General features: G+C 43.6%; 1 protein-coding gene across 3 annotated transcripts in view; it reads left to right on the forward strand.

Annotated features, from left to right (window-relative positions):
• LOC121558164 (seizure protein 6 homolog) overlaps nt 1-20,843 on the forward strand; it is a 143,250-nt gene extending 122,407 nt beyond the window's left edge. The window contains exons 7-18 of one of the 3 annotated variants that reach the window (XM_041871657.2): nt 2,541-2,707; nt 4,043-4,237; nt 4,350-4,488; nt 8,036-8,232; nt 9,031-9,225; nt 9,867-10,058; nt 18,384-18,578; nt 18,707-18,745; nt 18,925-19,033; nt 19,403-19,508; nt 20,081-20,089; nt 20,798-20,843. In XM_041871657.2, the coding sequence (XP_041727591.2) occupies nt 2,541-2,707; nt 4,043-4,237; nt 4,350-4,488; nt 8,036-8,232; nt 9,031-9,225; nt 9,867-10,058; nt 18,384-18,578; nt 18,707-18,745; nt 18,925-19,033; nt 19,403-19,508; nt 20,081-20,089; nt 20,798-20,827 (1,573 nt within the window). In that variant the 3' untranslated portion in view covers nt 20,828-20,843. Of the gene's footprint in view, nt 1-2,540; nt 2,708-4,042; nt 4,238-4,349; nt 4,489-8,035; nt 8,233-9,030; nt 9,226-9,866; nt 10,059-18,383; nt 18,579-18,706; nt 18,746-18,924; nt 19,034-19,402; nt 19,509-20,080 lie in introns of all 3 variants that reach the window. The other 2 variants (XM_041871648.2, XM_041871638.2) reach the window with 2 other exon arrangements.
• The last annotated feature ends 636 nt before the right edge of the window (nt 20,844-21,479 follow it).

A 21,479-nucleotide genomic window follows, 5' to 3' on the forward strand; every position in this document is an offset into this window, starting at 1 on the left:
GATTTGTTGTACACTTTTTTTGGTTACTACATGATTCCATATGTGTTATTTAATAGTTTGATGTCTTCACTATTATTCTACAATGTAGAAAATAGTAAAAATTAAGAAAACCCCTGGAATGAGTAGGTGTCCAATCCTTTGACTGGTACTGTATATATTTACAAAAAAATATGGGGGATTGGAAATGATGCAGACAATTACATTGGTGGAAGCCACAGTATATCTGCAGTGTTAAAGCTGATCTACGCCCTTAAAAAATAATAACAATACAAGTATTGGGTGCCAGATGGCTGGGGTTTGCACTTAGAGGGCTATTCCATTGGTTCTATTGCACAAGGCCAACTCAATTTTTACATTTTAGTCATTTAGCAGACACTCTTATCCAGAGCGACTTACAGTTAGTGAGTGCATACATTTTTTCATACTGGCCCCCCGTGGGAATCAAACCCACAACCCTGGCATTGCAAACACCATGCTCTACCAACTGAGCTACACGGGGCCAGTATGTGCATAGCTTTAAAATAAAGAAAATACTATCTGAACCCAGGTCTGCTACAGTGTTCTGACCTTAGTGCTCTTCTCCAGTACACTATCCAGGTCTAAGTGTTCACTTGAGTACAATAATCATTCAACAAGCTGCCAACAGCCCATCAGAGTCCTACTGCTGGCTCTGTGACAGTTGGACCTGATTCTCACCGCAGGCTCATGGTTCTGTTGTCATATTACCAGTCCATTCTTCTGCTACACTTCAGGGCATCGTCTCATCATCTGAGATATAAATTCAGTGGAACATCTGTGTCTGTGTGTCAGAATGGAAATCCAATGTTGAGAAAATGGTGCGAGGAAGGGAGAAAGAGACAGAGAAATACTGAAATACTGAAATAATTGGAAACATTTCACTTGAATCACCTTCTTACTTTCTTTTTTGACTGTCATTATGAAACTATACTGAACAAAAACATAAATGGAATACGTAAAGTGTTTGTCCCATGTTTCATGAGCTGAAATAAAAGATCCCAGAAATATTCCATATGCACAAAAAGCTTATTTCACTCAGATTTTATGCACAAATGTGTTTGCTTCCCTGTTATTGAGCATTTCTCCTTTGCCAAGATAATTCATCCACCTGACAGGTGTGGCATATCAAGAAGCTGATTAAAAAGCATGATCATTACACAGGTGCGACTTGTGCTGGGGACAATAAAAGGCCACTCCAAATTGTGCAGTTTTGTCACACAACACAATGCCACAGATGTCTCAAGTTTTGAGGGAGCGTGCAATTGGCATGCTGACTGCAGAAATGTCCATCAGAGCTGTTGCCAGAGAATGTAATTATCATTTCTATACCATAAGCTGCCTCCAACGTCGTTTTAGAGAATTTGGCAGTACGTCCAACCGGCTGCAGACCACATGTATGGCGTTGTGTGGGTGAGCGGTTTGCTGATGTCAACATTGTGAACAGAGTGCCCCATGGTGGCGGTGGGGTTATGGTATGGGCAGGCATAAGCTACAGACAATGACCACAATTGCATTTCATCGATGGCAATTTCAATGCACAGAGACACCGTGACGAGATCCTGAGGCCCATTGTCGTGCCACCTCATGTTTCAGCATGATAATGCACGGCCCCATGTCACAAGGATCTGGACACAATTCCTGGAAGCTGAAAATGTCCCAGTTCTTCCAAGGCCTGCATACTCACCAGACATGTCAGCCATTGAGATAGTTTGGGATGCTCTGGATCAACGTGTACGACAGCGTGTTCCAGTTCCCGCCAATATCCAGCAACTTCACACAGCAGGAGTGGGACAACATTCCACAGGCCACAATCAACAGCCTGATCAACTCTATGCGAAGGAGAAGTGTCGCGCTGCATGAGGCAAATGGTGGTCACATCAGATACTGACTGGTTTTCTGATCCATGCCCCTACCTTTTTTTTAAGGTATCTGTGACCAACAGATGCATATCTGTATTCCCAGTCATGGTAAATCCATAAATTAGGGCCTAATTAATTCATTTCAATTGACTTATTTCCTTATATGAACTGTAACTCAGTAAAATCTTTGAAATTGTTGCATGTTGCGTTTTATATTTTTGTTCAGTATATATTCATTTTCCTTTTTGGAGTCATAATGCTCTATGACTGCATCTATAAGCTGTTGTGAATGTTTGTAAGGCAATATAACACTTCACAAGAAGGTGCTTCAAGTGAATTAATTGAATTGACTGACATGCTTATTTGAGTTGAGATGTTGTTTTTATGAGCGGTAGCCTCTGTGTCTGGAGACAGTAACCAATTGACTTTTAATGAGGTCAGTAGGCTAGCTGCTCAGCTGTACTGAATGATATCATTGGCCTTTTATGCAGAACAGTCCAGCCTAATGCTTTACTACTGAATCACATTCCTTCCTGTTGCTTCATCTCATTAGGGGCTTCAGTCCAGGTGGCTGAGGTAACTCTGATAACGTGCCCACCATGCATATTACGAGGCCTTAGAAATCCAACCAGGTACTGATGTGTTTTAATTTCTCTCTTTCAGGCTTCTGATCAAAAATGGGAACAACATTGACTCTCCTCTGCTGTATGACTCATATGAGGTGGAGTACCTGCCCAACGAGGGCCTGGTGAGCACCTCCAGACCCCTCTTCATAGAGCTCACCACTGACGGAGCAGGCACCTCCACCGGCATCGCTATCAGATACCAAGGTAGACACATCCCCATGGGAGCTAACGCAAGTCTTCAGGTCTCGGTTTCACCTGACCCCCCCTTGACCTTCTCCATCTCACAGAGACCCATCCAGGTCATGGCACCAATGTTACTGACTGGGGTAGAAGGCAGGTTCCCTGTGTGCCACAAGACTAGGCATGGGTAGCTAACACACGTCTCTGGAAAGGGTACTTGGCTATGAAAAGCCAACTGACATTTACTCCTGAGGTACTGACCTGTTGCACCCTCTACAACCACTGATTATTATTTGACCCTGCTAGTCATCTATGAACATTTGAACATATTGAAGAACAATCTGGCCTTAATGGGCTTGTACTCTTATAATCTCCACCCGCCACAGCCAGAAGAGGACTGGCCACCCCTCAGAGCCTGGTTCCTCTCTAGGTTTCTTCCTAGGTGTCTGCCTTTCTAGGGAGTTTTTCCTAGCCACCGTGCTTCTACATCTGCATTGCTTGCTGTTTGGTGTTTTAGGCTGGGTTTCTGTATAGCACTTTGTGACATCTGCTGATGTAAAAAGGGCTTTATAAATCAATTTGATTGATTTGATTGATACTCAAGGATACTCAAACTTCCCTCACACACTCAGTCCAGCAGTGTAAAATTAGTGGAGATAAAAACAGTTGTTGAAGAAATGCATCATGCAGACACTTCCAGGTACTGGTGTAGACAAAAGACACTGCCTCAGGCCCTCTCCTCTCCTTTCCCTCCTCTAAATAATTGGAATGGAAATAAGTCAAACATAACATAACAATTGAAGTCCTCTGCTCTGACTAGTTTAGCTACAAACTCTCAAATGTTTTATCTTTCTCCACGCTCATCCCCAGTCATCCTCTCTACGTATGTGGCAACTCATACGTGGCTTTTCAAAGGGATGTTCAGAGCTTGGAGTCAGAGCCACATCACAGGTCCTGGAGTCATTATCCAATCAGATAAATGTAATCTGTATAGGGCTTCAATTTACTGTAGCAAATGGGATTACGCTGTGAGAGAGCAGTGCTGCTTATTCTAATGGACCGTGTGTGGGTTGTCTTTAACAGCGTTACCCTGTTCAATCTGACACCGGGTGTAACTGCTTTAATACTGCTCCTCTTGCCCTGATTTGAACCATTACATGTGCTGTCAGTCAGTGGGTGGAAGCAGCAGAGCACCAATAAAATGTACCTCTAGGTCTGCTCCATCCCTGATAGGCAGCAAGCTAACGGGTGGCTCGCTGTCGGCAAAGTCAATGGCCCACTGCCTATGGCACACATGGGGCTCAGTGACACAGTCTGGCCTTTTTGCTGTGGTTGATCCACATATCCTCTCTTTCACAGCGTTTGCAGTGGGCCACTGCTACGAGCCATTCGTCAAGTACGGTAACTTCACCAGTAATGACAGCACGTGGGCAGTGGGGACGGTGGTAGAGTTCACCTGTGACCCTGGCTACACCCTGGAGCAGGGCTCTGTCATCATCGAGTGCATGGACCACAACAACCCCCAGTGGAACGAGACTGAGCCCGCCTGCAGGGGTATGCTGTGTGTTTTTGTTCTGTGTAGGAAATGAGCCGTATGATATTGTTGCACAGAGTATTTTTGCTTACTGTATGTGTGTGCGTTTTTGTGTGTGTGTGTGTGTTACAGCTGTTTGCAGTGGAGAGATCACTGACTCTGCTGGAGTGGTCTTGTCTCCTAACTGGCCAGAGGCCTACGATAGCGGCCAGGACTGCATCTGGGGGATTCACGTGGAGGAAGACAGGAGGATCATGCTAGACATCAAAGTGTACGTATCTTAACTATCTCTTACGTTCTACACTACAGATTCTCCTGAACATCAGATATAACATTTTATACAGGAGCAGAAAAAGGATGTTAGCTATGGGAACCCTTTAAAACAACGTGCTGGCAGCACATCCCCTTCCCATAGCAGTTCAAGTGGAGGACGCCCCACCACAGAGTAGCTCTAACCTTTGTAAGAATCTTGACCCTCACACGAGCTCTGCAGCACATCTCTGCACTCAGATCATTAGGAGAAGCTTTACTGCTGATGTACAAACACAGCCCCGACTTCAAACAGAAACTGCCAGTGCAAAGAACTACCCCACTGTGACTGGTTAAACAAATCAAAAGAGAAAAGGGCTGAAGATAAAATAATATGTTTGCTCTTGGATGGGACACATAAGTAGCAGCACACAAAGGTTAATTACCAACTGGAGAGGAAACTAATTATTTCACGGGGGTTCGGACAGAGGTGGTGTGTGTGTGTGTTCTGCAAGATCAGATAGGTTGAGTTGAGCAGAGCAGGGGAGAGGAGCAAGAGTTTTCCGTGATAGTGATGTCAGGTGAAGGCTGGAAACAGAAGACCCTGCTGTGTCAGACCCTGATAGATTAACCATGCGTACAATCATTTGGCTTCCTTAATTAAGAACTGGCTCATTTGCATATGTTGTCGCTCTTGCTCTTTTCTCCTCTCTCTCTTCGGAACGCCTCAGCTGTGGTTGTACATTCTGAAGCATTGTAGTAAATGGCATCCTCCATGTTCGGTACAAGAAGCTGTCAACATAATTAATTTCCTATTCATTTAGAGGGGACGCGATTTGGGCAGATATGACTTTCAGGGACAACGGTGAAGAGCGTTCAGCTCAACCTCGGAGCGTTGATGAGAATTCAGCCTGTGTGTGCATGTGGGTGAGACAGAGAGAGAGCTATCTAAGGATAATCTACAGGATTTCCTCCCCATTTCCTCCAGTTTTGATGTGAAAATCAATATCAGCATACGCTGAAAGGTGAACAAGGGGAAATATGAGAACCTAACATCTGCAATCTCAGTTTAAAGGCATCACTCAAACTACTGTTATCCTTCACTACATACTCAAGGAAAGCATTCAGTCTCTGATCATAGTGATGAAACCAGGGCTGCACAAGGAGGGATTATGCTTGGAGTCCAGTCACCTGATAATCTGAACACACAGACTCTCGTGCCATGAACCGCATGTACCATGCCTGATGCCTCCCTCTTGGCCCACTAGTCACGCCAGCATTCTGAAACACCATTGCACGGTATGCTTTCCTAAAGCTCATTACCAGGGTTTAGGAACACTTTACCACTCTCATTCCTCTATAATCATTCATCACCGCCCAGCATCCTGTTCACCGCTCCCACAATCACACAGGACCAGGGTCCCTAATGATGGCTGGTACACTCATTCAGGGGCCCTACTAATGATGACTGGTTCATCCCGACCAACCAGGAGTACTAGCTAGGCGCTCGTTAAGGGCTCAGGTGCAGGAGGAGGGGCTGTGAACGACATGCAGGTGTGGAGGATGGTACACCTGGGGTGTAGTTCAGCAGCCTAAGTTCAGATGCTCCAAATGTTGATGGAGTGCTCCAACGCCTAAATAGTGTTTAGGAGTGTATGGGAATAAGCTGTGCCTCTGCCTTGATTAACTTTGAATATCAGAAATACACATTCTGAATATACACCTGCACACAAACACGCATGCGTGTGACCTTTGGCAGTTCTAGTTAATGTAAATAATTTGCACACATGCATGCATACATTCACGTACACAACCATACCAATATACACACACTGTATATGTCACCCCAGTAGTCCTATGACGTTAATAAGGGAGGAAATAGTTTGCAAGTCAAATAGGATGTGAAAGACAGAGAGTGATTCTGGTAGTTTCCATATTGGCTTCCATTATAGTGTGCTTTGCCTTTGGTGAGAATTTAGTGAGAAGAGTGACAGGATATTTTATGCATCGATGCATCAAATATTAGTTATAGCACTTATACCTTGATTAGGTTTGTCTCCCAGGGCTGGAAGTTGGCAAGAGAACTCATTGGCTTATTCCATCACTAGTATCGCTGATAACTGTGAGACTCTGAGCCTGCTAGTCTGGATACTGTATGTTAGCCTAGCACTGGGAGTTCAGTCGGAGTGAAGGGCAGCGGATCTGGATCCCCGACCAGCCAAGATCTCACAAGCCAGAGAGGAGTGAATTAGAAATGGGATTTTCCATCAGAATATTCATTCAGGTTAGTCTGTGGGAACTAAGAGGTGCAGGGGTGAGATAAAAGGAGAATGTTCTAATGACCATTGGGCAGCCATCATGACTCCCAAATGACTGCGTTTTGTCGAATTGTGATTTGTATTGAGGGGTATTACTTTTACTCAAACTAGTTAGAAACCTTTCATGGACATAAATGTCAAGTTCTCTCAGTGGTCGAGAAGAGAGAATGCCGGTGCAGATGAAGAGTTGTCTGAGATAATGCATTGTGAAGGAACATGGTGGCAGGCAGCTGGGCCTGTGGGCCGAGTCAATCTGAGCCTCTGTTTAAATTACACTAAATCAAATCACTGCCACACAATAGAAAGCATGATTGATTTTCGCTGCAGATACGGCAGCACAGCTATGCAAAGACTTGTTTAACTTGATCACAACAAATTTAATGCAAGCTGATACAATTTCTCAATCTGTCGCGCTCTGTTGAGGTGAGATGCATTTTCAGGCCTCAATGAATTACTGCAGGTTTAGCTTTTTCTGGAGCTGCAATACAGATGCATCAGCAGAAAATATCCACTGGGCACACACTGGTTGAATCAACGTTGTTTCCACGTCATTTCAATTAAATGCAACCAAATTGGAATAGACGTTGAATTAACGTCTGAGCCCAGTGGTTAGGCTAAGCTGTGCTGATATTTCATTAGTCTGATACACCTGATCTTTGCCAAGACGTGTGTGCATCATATCTTTAATGTCTTGAAACTGAACTCTGTTTACAGAGAGTAAACAAGTTGACAAGATTGAGACGTTTTTACACTCTCTCTGATATTCATGTCATACAACACACTACTGATACATGACTGCATTACAGCACCAACTTTCTTTATCTCTCTAATTTTTCTGAATATTTTTTCTGTTAAGCTCCAAAGTGATTAATAGTTCAATTGCTTGGCTTGTAATGAGTTTTATCAGGAGCCTCTTGTGATTAATTAGAGACAGGAAAGAGTAACGTGTCAATTCCCTATTCTGGCAGAGAATAATTTCCTCCCTACTAAAACAGGAGGTTTCTTTGCGACAAATTACAGCATGGTTTTGTCACTTTCTTGTCAGTAGAGTGATGGTGCTCCAAAGTAAATGGAAAAGTAAAACAGAACGTCTCAAAGCTAGAACAGTATTTTAGTGAGGGTGCTTTCAAGTTTTTAAAACAGATACAGAAAACAATGACAAAGGAACTATAGGACAAATGAGCTAGTAATGTGAGTGGCCAATTCATTGTGCACGGTGAAATACACTTTCCTTCTGTCTTTGTGCTCCAGCCTCAACATAGGGAAGAACGACCTGCTGACGTTCTATGATGGAGATGACCTGACTGCTAAAGTGCTGGGCCAGTACGGAGGCTTACGGCCACACTTCAAACTCTACACCTCTATGGCCGACGTCACCATCCAGTTCCAGTCTGACCCGGCCACCAACATCTACGGCTATGGCAACGGCTTTGTGGTGCACTTCTTTGGTAAGGCCCCAGAGTGAGTTAGGAGAGACTGTGAACAGATAGTTGAAGAGATAGAAGGGCAGTGAAGAGGGGAGATGAGTAAGGAGGAGGAGAGTTCGAGAGGGTTCAGGAGGAGCAGACACTCTTAAATATAAAAACCTTCCATGGGCAGAGGGGCCCCTTCCATCAGCACGGTCGGCACGACACCGGAGCGGAGCCAACCCTCTTAAAGCAGACATTTGATAAGACGTAATGAATTCCATGCAGAGAGAGTGAGAAAGAGGACACAGCGGAATACTGATGACTGGGAGAGAGAAGCGTGAGTGAAAGAGTTGAAGAGAGAGAGGGAGAAAGGGAAGGGAGAGAGAGAGAGAGAGAGAGAGCGAGAGGGGAGGGAGAGAGAGAGACAAACAAAGGGAAGGCAGAGAGAGAGATGTGGTTTTATAGTCTGTTCATGCCTCTAACTGAGAGGGAAAGCAAGGCCCAGCCAAGTGGTGCAGCTGTCTGGTGTTGTGCCCATCAGAGGCCCAAACACAATTACTGCATGTGTTTGTCCACATTAGCCTCGTCTGCAGGGTGCCCTGCCCTCTCTGGCTTCTACTGTGGCTAGAACGGGGACAGCCAGGCTGCCTGGCAGACAGACTTCCCCATGCATGGCACTTGTCACATTAGATTGAAATTCCCACAAAACGGATGTCCTCTATTGAGTTTGCCCTGAGGTTCATTCATTTGAATGCAAAAGCACACCACTCAAACACTGTGCGCTCTGTAAAGTCAGTGGCTTTTTTATCTCGCTCTCTCCCTCCTTCATGGATACAGAGTTGCCTCGTAACGACACGTGTCCGGAGCTCCCAGAGATCACCAACGGATGGAAGAGCACCTCCCACCCTGAGCTGGTCCATGGAACAGTGGTCACCTACCAGTGCTACCCAGACTTCCAGCTGGTGGGCACAGAGCTGCTCATGTGCCAGTGGGACCTGACCTGGAGCGGAGACCTACCCAGCTGTGAGAGAGGTGACTACCACACACACACGCGCACACAAAAGGTGCATTGTAGGTGGGAGAGGCAGTTTCAGTTAAGGACAGGCTAAAGCAGAGGCTGATGGGTAAAAGCATTCACTGCTTTCCTGACAACACAACCCTTTTTTCTGTATAGACCGACGTATCAGTGAGTTGAATAGGCTCTGTGTTCCAGCTCCTCCACACATTATTTCTGTTCTATCCAGACGACCTGGATGTGGTGGAATAGAGACAGGATAGTGTGACAGAGTGCCCTTGGTCCTAGTCCCGTCCCACACAGTGACAGGCACGGCATCACTGACCGGTAACAGGACACAGGGGTTTGGAGCCTTATTTGGACGTCTGTCACGTAAACATTATTATCGCACTGACCCCTATCCTACTGGGCCAAGGATTGGGTTTGTTGTTTGCTGCTGTGAGAGACTGAGACACAGAGATAATCTCTTTATTCTCCAGCTCGTTGGGTTTATATGTCTGCAGGGTTTAATTAGAAAAAGGCCTGTGCACCACTCTGGCCCCATCGGATAACCACAAATAAGCAGTGACAATAAAATACAATAAAATTGTATTCACTGCACATGAGTAAAGTTTTTTCTGTGTCTGTGTGTGTGTGTGTCTATGTATGTGTGTGTCAGTGCTGTTGTGTGCCGACCCAGGTACTGTGGAGCACAGTCGCAAGGTGATGTCTGGCCCGCGTTTCACTGTAGGCTCCACCATCCAGTACAACTGCAACAAGGGCTACACCCTCTCTGGAAACAGCCTGCTCTCCTGCTACAACCACGGCTCTTCCGGACCTAAATGGAGCGAGAGGCTACCCAAATGTGTCTGTATGTACCCGCTGGGCTTCAGCCTGATAACACATCTCCATCATACACGCTTCCCAGCTAGCACATGGTTCCTTGGACGGTGTGATACGTTTTTGGTTTCCCATTGCCTCTGGGAACGAAGCCTGTAAAACTGAACGTTTTTTAAACGTTCTGAGAACAGAAGTGAAAATTTCGCCTGTTCTGGGAACATACATTTTTAGGTTGCAGGAAGGTTCTGAGAACGTTTTGCTATGGTTCCCTGAAAGTATTCCTGGGAGGTTTTATTACCTTAGATATGCAGTTTCATAAACTATTCTTCATCCTGTAAGTATTACATGGCAACGCGGGAATTTTGATAGCGCACAGGGCTGCGGCCCAGAAGGTTGTGGGTTCACAGACCACCGTGGACAAGAGTAGGGGTGGAAAGATCTCCTTTATAGTAAAAGTATTACATGAATCTATCATCGTATTTGCAGGTCAGAGAAAAAATTGCCTTTTATAAACATTTCATGCAATTCTACGTAATTTTACATATTAGCGGAATCCCAAATTACCAACATTACAGGCTAAGAATGGACAGAGAGATAGTCCTATGTGTTCATCTTATCATATTTCTCCAATGCCAAATCAGTGTGTCTTGTTTGCAATGAAACTGTCCCTGTTTGCAAATAATTAAATCTGAGACATCCTTAGGAATCTGAGCATGGTAGGCTACTTTCAAAAGTTAGGCCCACCTTTCCACCCCAGACAGAGTAGGCCTACCGATGCAGAAAAATGTAAGCTTTAACTGCTGGCTACTTTTCTTCCAACCCAACGAGAGAAGGTCACAAGTGTTTCCTTAAAAGCTGTCTGGGTTTAAACTTATTTTATTGTACAGAAAGTGAATAGCTTAATCAATTGATAGTGACAGAATTAGATTACTTCCCAAGCAAAGTCAGCCTCTAAATGTCGAAGAAATGAAACAATGATATCCCCATGTGCATCGGAGTGACGTCTTTCCCTGGTATTTTATAGCTTGTTTCTAGCATAAAGCATTGCGGACCAAAGCGCTGTTAAAGATCACTTTATATAGTCGGATCCATTTTATTTTCTTTAAAATCTTAAGCTAACAAGGGGTAGGTCTGTGCTTTTTTCAATTTTCTTCAATAAAAAGGTAGGCCTATGGCACACCCGCTCATACCCCCTCAATTCAAGTCTTGGTTTTAACTGAACAGCCCTTCACTGACACAGAGGTAGGCTATTTAAAGAGTACATGGTGGGTGGAGGAATTGACCGACAAATCTATGGATATAGCATATAGCTACCTCTTATTTCTTAAATAGGAAGAAATAGGCTCCAACACAAAGCCCTCTTGTTGTTAGTAAAGTCTAATTTAAAATTAAGACTGATTAAATTAATTATGCCTACTCAAATTTGCCTACTTTCAGCACCATGAGCTGTCCATTTCCGATTGATTGTGCCGCGGCTGCTGCTTCAAGTTTCAGCACCACAATGTAAGTTACTTGAATCTGTCTTATTGTGAGGTCAATAACTCTCATAAATACATAATGGGCTAGAAACATTGTTTTTTATTAAAATCAATTCTAGTTGTAGCAAGCTATCAAAGTTGACCTCCAGCCTTCCCGCTCTCCTTCTCAAACTGAACAGAACATAGGCTATAGGCTAGTCTGTGCAGCAATCTTAGAAATACATCTTCGCTCTGTGCCTCTCCGAGCATGCACTTTGTAGCCTATAGGCTATGGATAATTTGATTGAGACCACACTAAATAGCCTATAGGCACAATTGATATTGCGCGCCCAGCGGAGAATCAGAGATGAGGGGTGGCATCAGGCACACATCCATATATAGCCTAATAAGCAACTAATTCTACAACACTGAGAAATATTGAAATTTCATCAATTACAAATGACGTGAACCTCCCCATGACTAGATTTTTTTTTAAATACAAAAACTGAAAAAACATAACCCTCCCCCATTTTCCTCCAGGTAACCATTCTGTACATTTCGATTAGTGCCTTAGGCATTAATCATGCGAGCACGTTTGTTTTTTATTGTGGCACGGTGTCAGTGAGATTCGAACGTATGATCTTCAGTTCTCTATCCATGGAATTAGTCCACTACATCACCAGGATGGAGCTAGCATGCCATGTTTTTTTAAACTCATACAAAGCTGTTCATTTTAGTGTATTCAAACAGACCCCACTTCAAAGGAAACAAGCACTTAATTAAAGTAACTTATTTTGTACATAATATTTCTGCCACTATCTCTTATGACCGAAAAGAGCTTCTGGATATCAGAACAGTGATTACTCACCTCAAACTGGAGGAATACTTTTTCTTTAATGAGTCGGACGCAAAGGATTTACTGCTGCTACCGGACCAGGCCCAAATCCTCGCCATTCGGATGAAGAGACGCCGCCAATACAGTGGACACAGATCCGGGTGCCTTGTGAGAATTTGTTGGCGAGTGGGTAACCTGCCTCTACCATCTGTCCTATTGGCCAATGTGCAATCATTGGAGAATAAACTGGATGAGCTCCGTTCGAGACTATCCTACCAACGGGACATTAAAAACTGTAATATATTATGTTTCACCTAATGGTGGCTGAATGATGACATGGATAATATACAGTTGGCTGGGTTTTCTGTGCATCGGCAAGACAGAACAGCTACCTCCGGTAAGACAAGGGGTGGTGGTCTGTGTCTATTTGTCAATAACAGCTGGTGCACGAAATCTCATATTAAAGAAGTCTCGAGATTTTGCTCGCCTGAGGTAGAGTACCTCATGATAAGCTGTAGACCACACTATTTACCAAGATAGTTTTCATCTATATTTTTCGTAGCTGTCTATTTACCACCAAAAACCGATGCTGGCACTAAGACTGCACTCACTGAACTGTATAAGGCTATAAGCAAACAAGAAAATGCTCATCCAGAGGCGGCGCTCCTATTGGCCGGGGACTTTAATGCAGGAAAACTTAAATCCATTTGACCTCATTTCTATCAGCATGTAACATGTGCAACCAAAGGAAAAAAAAACTCTAGACCACCTTTACTCCACAAACAGAGATGCATACAAAGCTCTCCCTCGCCCTCCATTTGGCAAATCGGACCATAATTCTATCCTCCTGATTCCTGCTTACAAGCAAAAACTAAAACAGGAAGTACCAGTGACTCGCTCAATACAGAAGTGGTCAGATGATGCAGATGCTAAGCTCCAGGACTGTTTTGCTAGCACAGACTGGACTATGTTCCGGGATTCATCCGATGGCATTGAGGAGTATACCACATCAGTCACCAGCTTCATTAATAAGTGTATCGATGACGTCGTCCCCACAGTGACCGTACGTACATACCCCAACCAGAAGCCATGGATTACAGGCAACATCCACATTGAGCTAAAGTGTAGAGCTGCCGCTTTCAAGGAGCGGGACTCTAACACGGACGCTTATAAGAAATCCCACTATACCCTCTGACAAACCATCAAATAGGCAAAGCGTCAATACCGGACTAAGATTGAATCCTACTACAACGGCTCTGACGCTCGTCGGAAGTGGCATGGCTTGCAAACTATTATGGGCTAAAAAGGGAAGCCCAGCCGCAAGCTGCCCATTGACACGAGCCTACCAGATGAGCTAAATGACTTCTATGTGCCCTTCGAGGCAAGCAACACTGAAGCATGCATGAGAGCACCAGCTGTTGCGGACGACTGTGTGATCACACTCTCCGTAGCCGATGTGAGGAAGACCTTTAAACAGGTCAACATTCACAAGGCCACAGTACCAGATGGATTACCAGGACGTGTACTCAGAGCATGCACTGACCAACTGACAAGTGACTTCACTGACCTTTTCAACCTGTCCCTGACCGAGTCTGTAATACCTACATGTTTTAAGCAGACCACCATAGTCCCTGTGCCCAAGTATGCCAAGGTAACCTGCCTAAATGACTACCGACCTGTAGCACTCATGGTAATGGCTCACATCAACCCCATCATCCCAGAAACCCTAGACCCACTCCAGTTCGCATACCAACCCAACATATCCACAGATTACGCAATCTCTATTGCACTCCACACTGCCCTTTCCCACCTGGACAAACGCAACACCTACGTGAGAATGCTGTTCATTGACTACAGCTCAGCGTTCAACAACATAGTGCCCTCAAAGCTCATCACTAAGCTAAGGACCCTGGGACTAAACACCTCCCTCTACAACTGGATCCTGGACTTCCTGACGGGCCGCCCCCAGGTGGTTAGGGTAGGCAACAACACATCTGACACGCTGATCTTCAACATGGGGGCCCATCAGGGGTACGTGCTTAGTCCCCTCCTGTACTCCCTGTTTACCCACGACTGTGTGGCCAAGCACGACTCCAACACCATCATTAAGTTTGTTGACGACACAACAGTGGTAGGCCTGATCACCGACAATGATGAGACAGCCTACAGGTAGGAGGTCAGAGACATGGCAGTGTGGTGCCAGGACAACAACCTCTCCCTCAACGTGATCAAGACAAAGGAGATGATCGTGGACTACAGGAAAAGGGGCTGTAATGGAGCAGGTCGAGAGCTTCAAGTTCCAAGGTGTCCACATCTCCAACAAACTATCATGGTCCAAACACACCAAGACAGTCGTGAAGAGGGCACGACAACGCCTATTCCCCCTCAGGAGACTGAAAAGATTTGGCATGGGTCCTCAGATCCTCAAAAAGTTATACAGCTCCGCCTCGAGAGCATACCACCTGGTATGGCAACTGCTCGGCATCCGACCGCAAGCCGCTACAGAGGGTAGTGCGTACGGCCAGTACATCACTCATGCCAAGCTTCCTGCCATCCAAGACCTCTATACCAGGCGGTGTCAGAGGAAGGCCCTATAAATTGTCAAAGAGAGTCATAGGCTCTCTCTGCTACCACACGACAAGCGGTACCGGAGCGCCAAGTCTAGGTCCAAAAGGCTCCTTAACAGCTTCTAAGCCATAAGACTGCTGAACAGTTAATCAAATGGCTACCCGGACTACTTGCATTGACCCCCCGTTTTTTGAAATTGTATTTACGCTGCTGCTACTCCCTGTTTATTATCTATGCATAGTCACTATACCCCTACCTACATGTACACTACCGTTAAAACGTTTGGGGTCACTTAGATATGTCCTTGTTTTCGAAAGAAATAAACAAAAATTGTCCATTAAAATAACATCAAATTGATCAGAAATACAGTGTAGACATTGTTAATGTTGTAAATGGCTATTGGAGCTGGAAACGGCTGATTTTTAATGGAATATCTACATAGGCTTACAGAGGCCCATTATCAGCAACCATCAGTCCTGTGTTCCAATGGCACGTTGTGTTTGCTAATTCAAGTTTATCATTTTAAAAGGATAATTGATCATTAGAAAAGCCTTTTGCAATTATGTTAGCACAGCTGAAAACTGTTGTGCTGATTAAAGAAGCAATAAAACTGGCCTTCTTGAGACTAGTTGAGTATCTGGAGCATCAGCAATTGTGGGTTCGATTACAGGATCAAAATGGCCAGAAACAAAGAACTTTCTTCTGAAACTTGTCCGTCTATTCTTGTTCTGAGAAATGAAGGCTATTCCATGCGAGAAATTGCCAAGAAACTGACGATCTCGTACTACGCTGTGTACTACACCCTTCACAGAACAGCGCAAACTGGCTCTAACCAGAATAGAAATTAGAGTGGGAGGCCCCGGTGCACAACTGAGCAAGAGGACAAATACATTAGAGTGTCTAGTTTGAGAAACAGACACCTCACAGGTGCTCAACTGGCAGCTTCATTAAACAGTACCCGCAAAACACCAGTCTCAATGTCAACAGTGAAGAGGCGACTCCGGGATGCTGACCTTCTAGGCAGAGTTGCAAAGAAAAAGCCATATCTCAGACTGGCCAATAAAAATAAAAGATTAAGATGGGCAAAAGAACACAGACACTGGACAGAGGAAGATTGGAAAAAAGTGTTATGGACAGACGAATTGAAGTTTGAGGTGTTCGGATCACAAAGAAGAACATTTGTGAGACGCAGACCAAATGAAAAGATGCTGGAGGAGTGCTTGATGCCATCTGTCAAGCATGGTGGAGGCAATGTGATGGTCTGGGGGTGTTTTGGTGGTGGTAAAGTGGGAGATTTGTACACGGTAAAGGGGATCTTGAAGAAGGAAGGCTATCACTCCATTTTGCAACGCCATGCCATACCCTGTGGACAGTGCTTGATTGGAGCCAATTTCCTCCTACAACAGGACAATGACCCAAAGCACAGCTCCAAACTATGCAATAACTATTTAGGGAAGAAGCAGTCAGCTGGTATTCTGTCTATAATGGAGTGGCCAGCACAGTCACTGGATCTCAACCCATTGAGCTGTTGTGGGAGCAGCTTGACCGTATGGTACGTAAGAAGTGCCCATCAAGCCAATCCAACTTGTGGGAGGTGCTTCAGGAAGCATGGGGTGAAATCTCTTCAGATTACCTCAACAAATTGACAACTAGAATGCCAAAGGTCCGCAAGGCTGTAATTGCTGCAAATTGAGGATTATTTGATGAAAGCAAAGTTTGAAGGACACAATTATTATTTATATTAAAAATCATTATTTCTAACCTTGTCAATGACTACATTTCCTATGCATTTTGCTATATTTCCTATTCAAACTCATCTCATGTATGTTTTCATGGAAAACAAGGACATTTCTAAGTGACCCCAAACTTTTCAACGGTAGTGTACATATTACCTCAATTGCCTCGACTAACCTGTACCCCTGCACATTGACTCGGTACCGGTACCCCCTGCATATAGCCTCGTTATTGTTATTTTATTGTGTTACTTTCTTTTTACTTTAATTTATGTAGTAAATATTTTCTTAACTCTTATTTTTCTTAAAACTGCATTGTTGGTTAAGGTCTTGTAAGTCATCATTTGACAGTAAGGTTGTATTCGGCGCATGTGACAAATAAAATGTAATTTAATTTGATGTGCAATATGCAGGAATTGCAGCGCCATTTGCTGGTTACTAAAATTCTAATAGGGAAAGGGGGATACCTAGTCAGTTGTACAACTGAATGCATTCAACTGAAATTTGTCTTCTGCATTTAACCCAACCCCTCTGAATCAGAGAGTTGCCGCTGTGTCCATGGCTGCCTTAATCAACATCATCGGCGCCCGGGGAACAGTGGGTTAACTGCCTTGCTCAGGGGCAGAACAACATAATTTGGTCGGGTCACCCAAAAAGTGACATATTGTAGCTTTAAAATTTAGCCAATTAGTGGGCTTGGCCAACACACCTGAACACACTTATCAAGATAGAGGATAGAGTTTTGTTGACACTGAGAACGGAATTTATATGTTTTTAAATAACATTCTTAGAGTGTTCTTTGAACGTTACTAATGTTTCTTGTGTTTTTTATGGAACGTTTTCTTAATGTTCTGAGAACATTACTTTAAATAGAACCATGAGGAAACCTGCAGAAAACAGAACGCTGAAGTACTGAAATTCCAATAGAAGAACATTGTTTCTTAAAGCCGCAATATGTAACTTTTTGGGGTCGACCCGACCAAATTCACATATAAATGTGAGATAGATCTGTCATTCTCATTGAACGCAAGTCTAAGAAGAGGTAGATCTGTTCTGTGTGCGCTATTTCTATGCCTACTGTGCTTAAGTTTCGTTTTTGTATCTTTTACTTTCGGTTTTGTACATCTGCTTCAAACAGCTGAAAATACAATATTTTTCATTATTGAAAATATATTTCACAGCGGTTTAGATGGTACAAGGATTCTCTACATGATATATTGCTTGTTTTGTCACAGAAACTGAAACTAGGCAAACTATTCAAATTTTAGAAACCAGGAAATGGCGGCGCGATTCCTGCATATTGCACCTTTAACATTCTCTGAACGTTCTGAGAACATTACTTTAAATAGAACCATGAGGAAACCTGAAAAAAACGTTACGCTGAAGTACTGAAATTCCCACAGAAGAACATTGTTTCTTAACATTCTCTGAACAATTTGAGAACTACTTTAAATAGAACCATGAGGAAATGTTATGCTGAAGTACTGCAATTCCCACCTGTTTTTTTCAGAACGTTATGTGCTAGCTGGGTATCCTGCACCATTCCCAGAACATTGTGGGAAGGTTGTATGCAAAATAACCATAGGACAACCAATCTCTCACCAAGCTCTAAGAAACATGGTTCTCAGAATGTTATGTGCTAACTGGATTGGCAGTGTGTCCAATTCATACAATACAACAAGAGTTTTACTAGCTGTTTACAAAAATAAATGATATGATGAATGTGTGTGTCTGCGTGTGTGTCCTGTCCTCTCCCCTCTCAGCAGTGACCTATGAGCCTTGCAGGAACCCTGGCACCCCGTCCTACAGCACCCAGATCTCAGAGAAGCCTTTCTACCAGGCCGGGGAGACGCTGCACTTCTCCTGCCTCAGAGGCCATGAGTTGCTGGGGGAGCCTGTCCTCCGCTGTGTCCCTGGACACCCTTCACAGTGGAGCAGCCTGCCCCCTGTCTGCAGAGGTAGGAACTGCGGACACACAATCTCCTTTGTAGTTCACACTGGCATTGTTCACAGTAGGTCATGATGAACAATATATCTGTCTGTATGTTTTAACATCTGTGTTCTGATGTTCTCCATTCCTTTACAGCCTCCTCAATGGAGTTTATAAATGAACGCAGGTTAGACGGTAAGTGCCATCATGTCTGCCCAGTAATAGTTAGATCTTTAAATTAAAACATCAAGACAATAAAACTAAATAGAGTACTTCACAGCATCTTCAAGTGTTCTACATTGAAGTGTGCACCTTTAGATTATCATACAAGTTGAGTGTGTCCCTGTTGATTCCTCTACCTCTCTACTCACCAGTTGTCAGTGCAGACTACAGCATGGAGGGAGCCAACATAGCTCTAACAGTCTTTATACCAGTGGCCCTCATCATGGTCTTCATCATCGGGATCTACCTCTACTTCTCTAAGTAGGTCTAGTATGCATACTTTATACAGATTTAAAAAAGACTTTAAAAGCATGAAAGCTGTCATCATTCATAGTACCTAGTAGTCTAACCAGTGCTTGACTTGGACTGAAATAGGTTCCAGTACTCATTTTGGGTGCCGGTACTGTTTATATTTAGGTGCAGGTGCTCCACAATGCTTTTGAGCTAATATTCTATAAGAGGAACAGGAGCTCAAGCAGTAGAACACTTGAGGGGCCGGTACTCAGCTCCAGTGAGCTCCTGCCCAAGTCAAGCACTGAGTCTAACCAATAGCTATAGACCCAACAGGTTCTGTAATAATGTTGTAAGTATACTATGCTGCCCTTGTGACACTATGTGTGTGTTCTCTAGGGTTCAGGGGAAGCCTCTGTGTCTTCCCATGTCAACCTCCTCACCATATGACCACATCCCAGGAGAGTCCACCTTCGACAACTCCCTCTACGAAACAGAGATTACAGTATGTTCTGTTATAGAGATATTCACTGGTTCTTTAAGATGCCTGTTGGAATTAGTAACCCCCCAAAAAGGTTGAATTCAGGCACTGTCATTTGCCATATTGCAGGTTCATTCACCAAATCTAATTTCCTGTAAAGTGATGTTATAGAAATAGGATTGAGGGGTGTAAAGCTATACTCCATTCACCTTCAGTCATTGACAAGGACCATTTCATTACACCTGATGCAGACAAAAGGTTGCCTAGTTAATTTGACAAAGCATAGCTTTATTATTTGACAGAGTGCTATGGCATGGTTTTCAAATAGTATTTGAAAGATGTCAAATATTTTACCCAGGTCTGATGCTTGCATGCTCATGCTTTCAGATAACTAACGATTGTCTGTCTGTCTGTCTGTCTGTCTGTCTGTCTGTCTGTCTGTCTGTCTGTCTGTCTGTCTGTCTGTCTGTCTGTCTGTCTGTCTGTCTGTCTGTCTGTCTGTCTGTCTGTATGTCTGTATGTCTGTATGTCTATCTGTGTCTGTCTGTCTGTCTGTCTGTCTGTTTCTCTATCCTTCCATGACTGCACTCCTGAAGAACAACGAGGTGAGACCAAGCGCTAGGCTACAACCTGCTTATTAAGCCTCCAGTCTGTCTGTCAGTCAGTCTTCATTAATTCCACACTCTGATTCTGCAGCCTGAACCTATTACACAGTGTGAGCTTATTGAACTAAAGCCCAAAGTAGGTTGAACACATTTAAAAATGGGTCAGAAGAGAGGGGTAAACCTCTCAAATCAAATAAAAAATCAAATAAAAGTGTATTGGTCGCATACACAGTTTTGCAGATGTTATCACAGGTGCAGCAAAATGCTTATGTTTCTAGCTCCAACAATATCTAGCAATACACACATAATCTAAAAGTTAAAAAAAGAACAAGGATGAACAAGAAATTAAGACATATCAGAACGAGCAATGTCAGAGTCTGGAATATAAATAAATATATACTGGATGTATGTGAATGGTGTGTATAGACAATGATGTGCATAGACAATTCCAAGTCATTGTCCCCTCTCTCAGGTGAAAATGGAAACGCCTCACAGTTTGGGCTGACCACCTCCACACACTAAATGTATCTCTGTGATATCCCTATCATAGTCTACAAACAGACGTCTGTTATCACATGGCTTGTTCACAAAAAGAGGAATGGCCTTTGTGATCATAGTAGGAATATGATCTACTGTACTTCTCAGTCTCACTATACCTTCTTGTGTACACGCTTGTCCGTAATTCAGAACTCTGTCCTCATTTCACAGGACACAAGAGAGTATGAGGTTTCCATCTAGAGGCACGACCCCCCCCACACACACACACACCTCTCTCCACTTGCCTCCACCTTTTCCTCTGTCTACTGAACATATCTCTGCCCAGCCCACAGTGGAAATTGGCAATCACTGCAAAGACTGGAAAACATGATTATTTTTGTAGAGCTTCAACAGCAATGGCCTAACAGCAGTGTTTGTACAGTTTTTATCCTGATATGATCAAACCCTAAAGACGTCAGTCCAATGTGGAACCTCACAAACGGGAAATGCTGAGGTTGTATCTAGTCCGAAAAATAGAATGTGTAAATACAACAGGATATGTTTTTCACACAGCTTGTAGGGCATTTTTATTTTGAGGCAAGGCACACCACAAAAGAGCTAGATTGTTCAAGTGATGATTGGAGGGATATCATAATAACTTGATGGACTCTTAAACCTTTCAAATACAATGGACAATTGAAACATCCATTTTGTACAGTATCTCCAAATTGTAAAGATGACCCTCTCAAAAACATGTAAACACACCTCTTTTTTTTATGCAACCTCCTATGATTAAAAACATCTGAATGTGCCTTAAATTGAAGGCCCTTATTAAGCAATGTTCATATCATGTATATTTCTGATACGTCATTGGTTCTGATATTACATTGTTGATTTCATATGGATCATAAAA

Source organism: Coregonus clupeaformis, chromosome 5 (assembly GCF_020615455.1).
Source record: "Coregonus clupeaformis isolate EN_2021a chromosome 5, ASM2061545v1, whole genome shotgun sequence".
Classification (NCBI taxonomy): domain Eukaryota; kingdom Metazoa; phylum Chordata; class Actinopteri; order Salmoniformes; family Salmonidae; genus Coregonus; species Coregonus clupeaformis.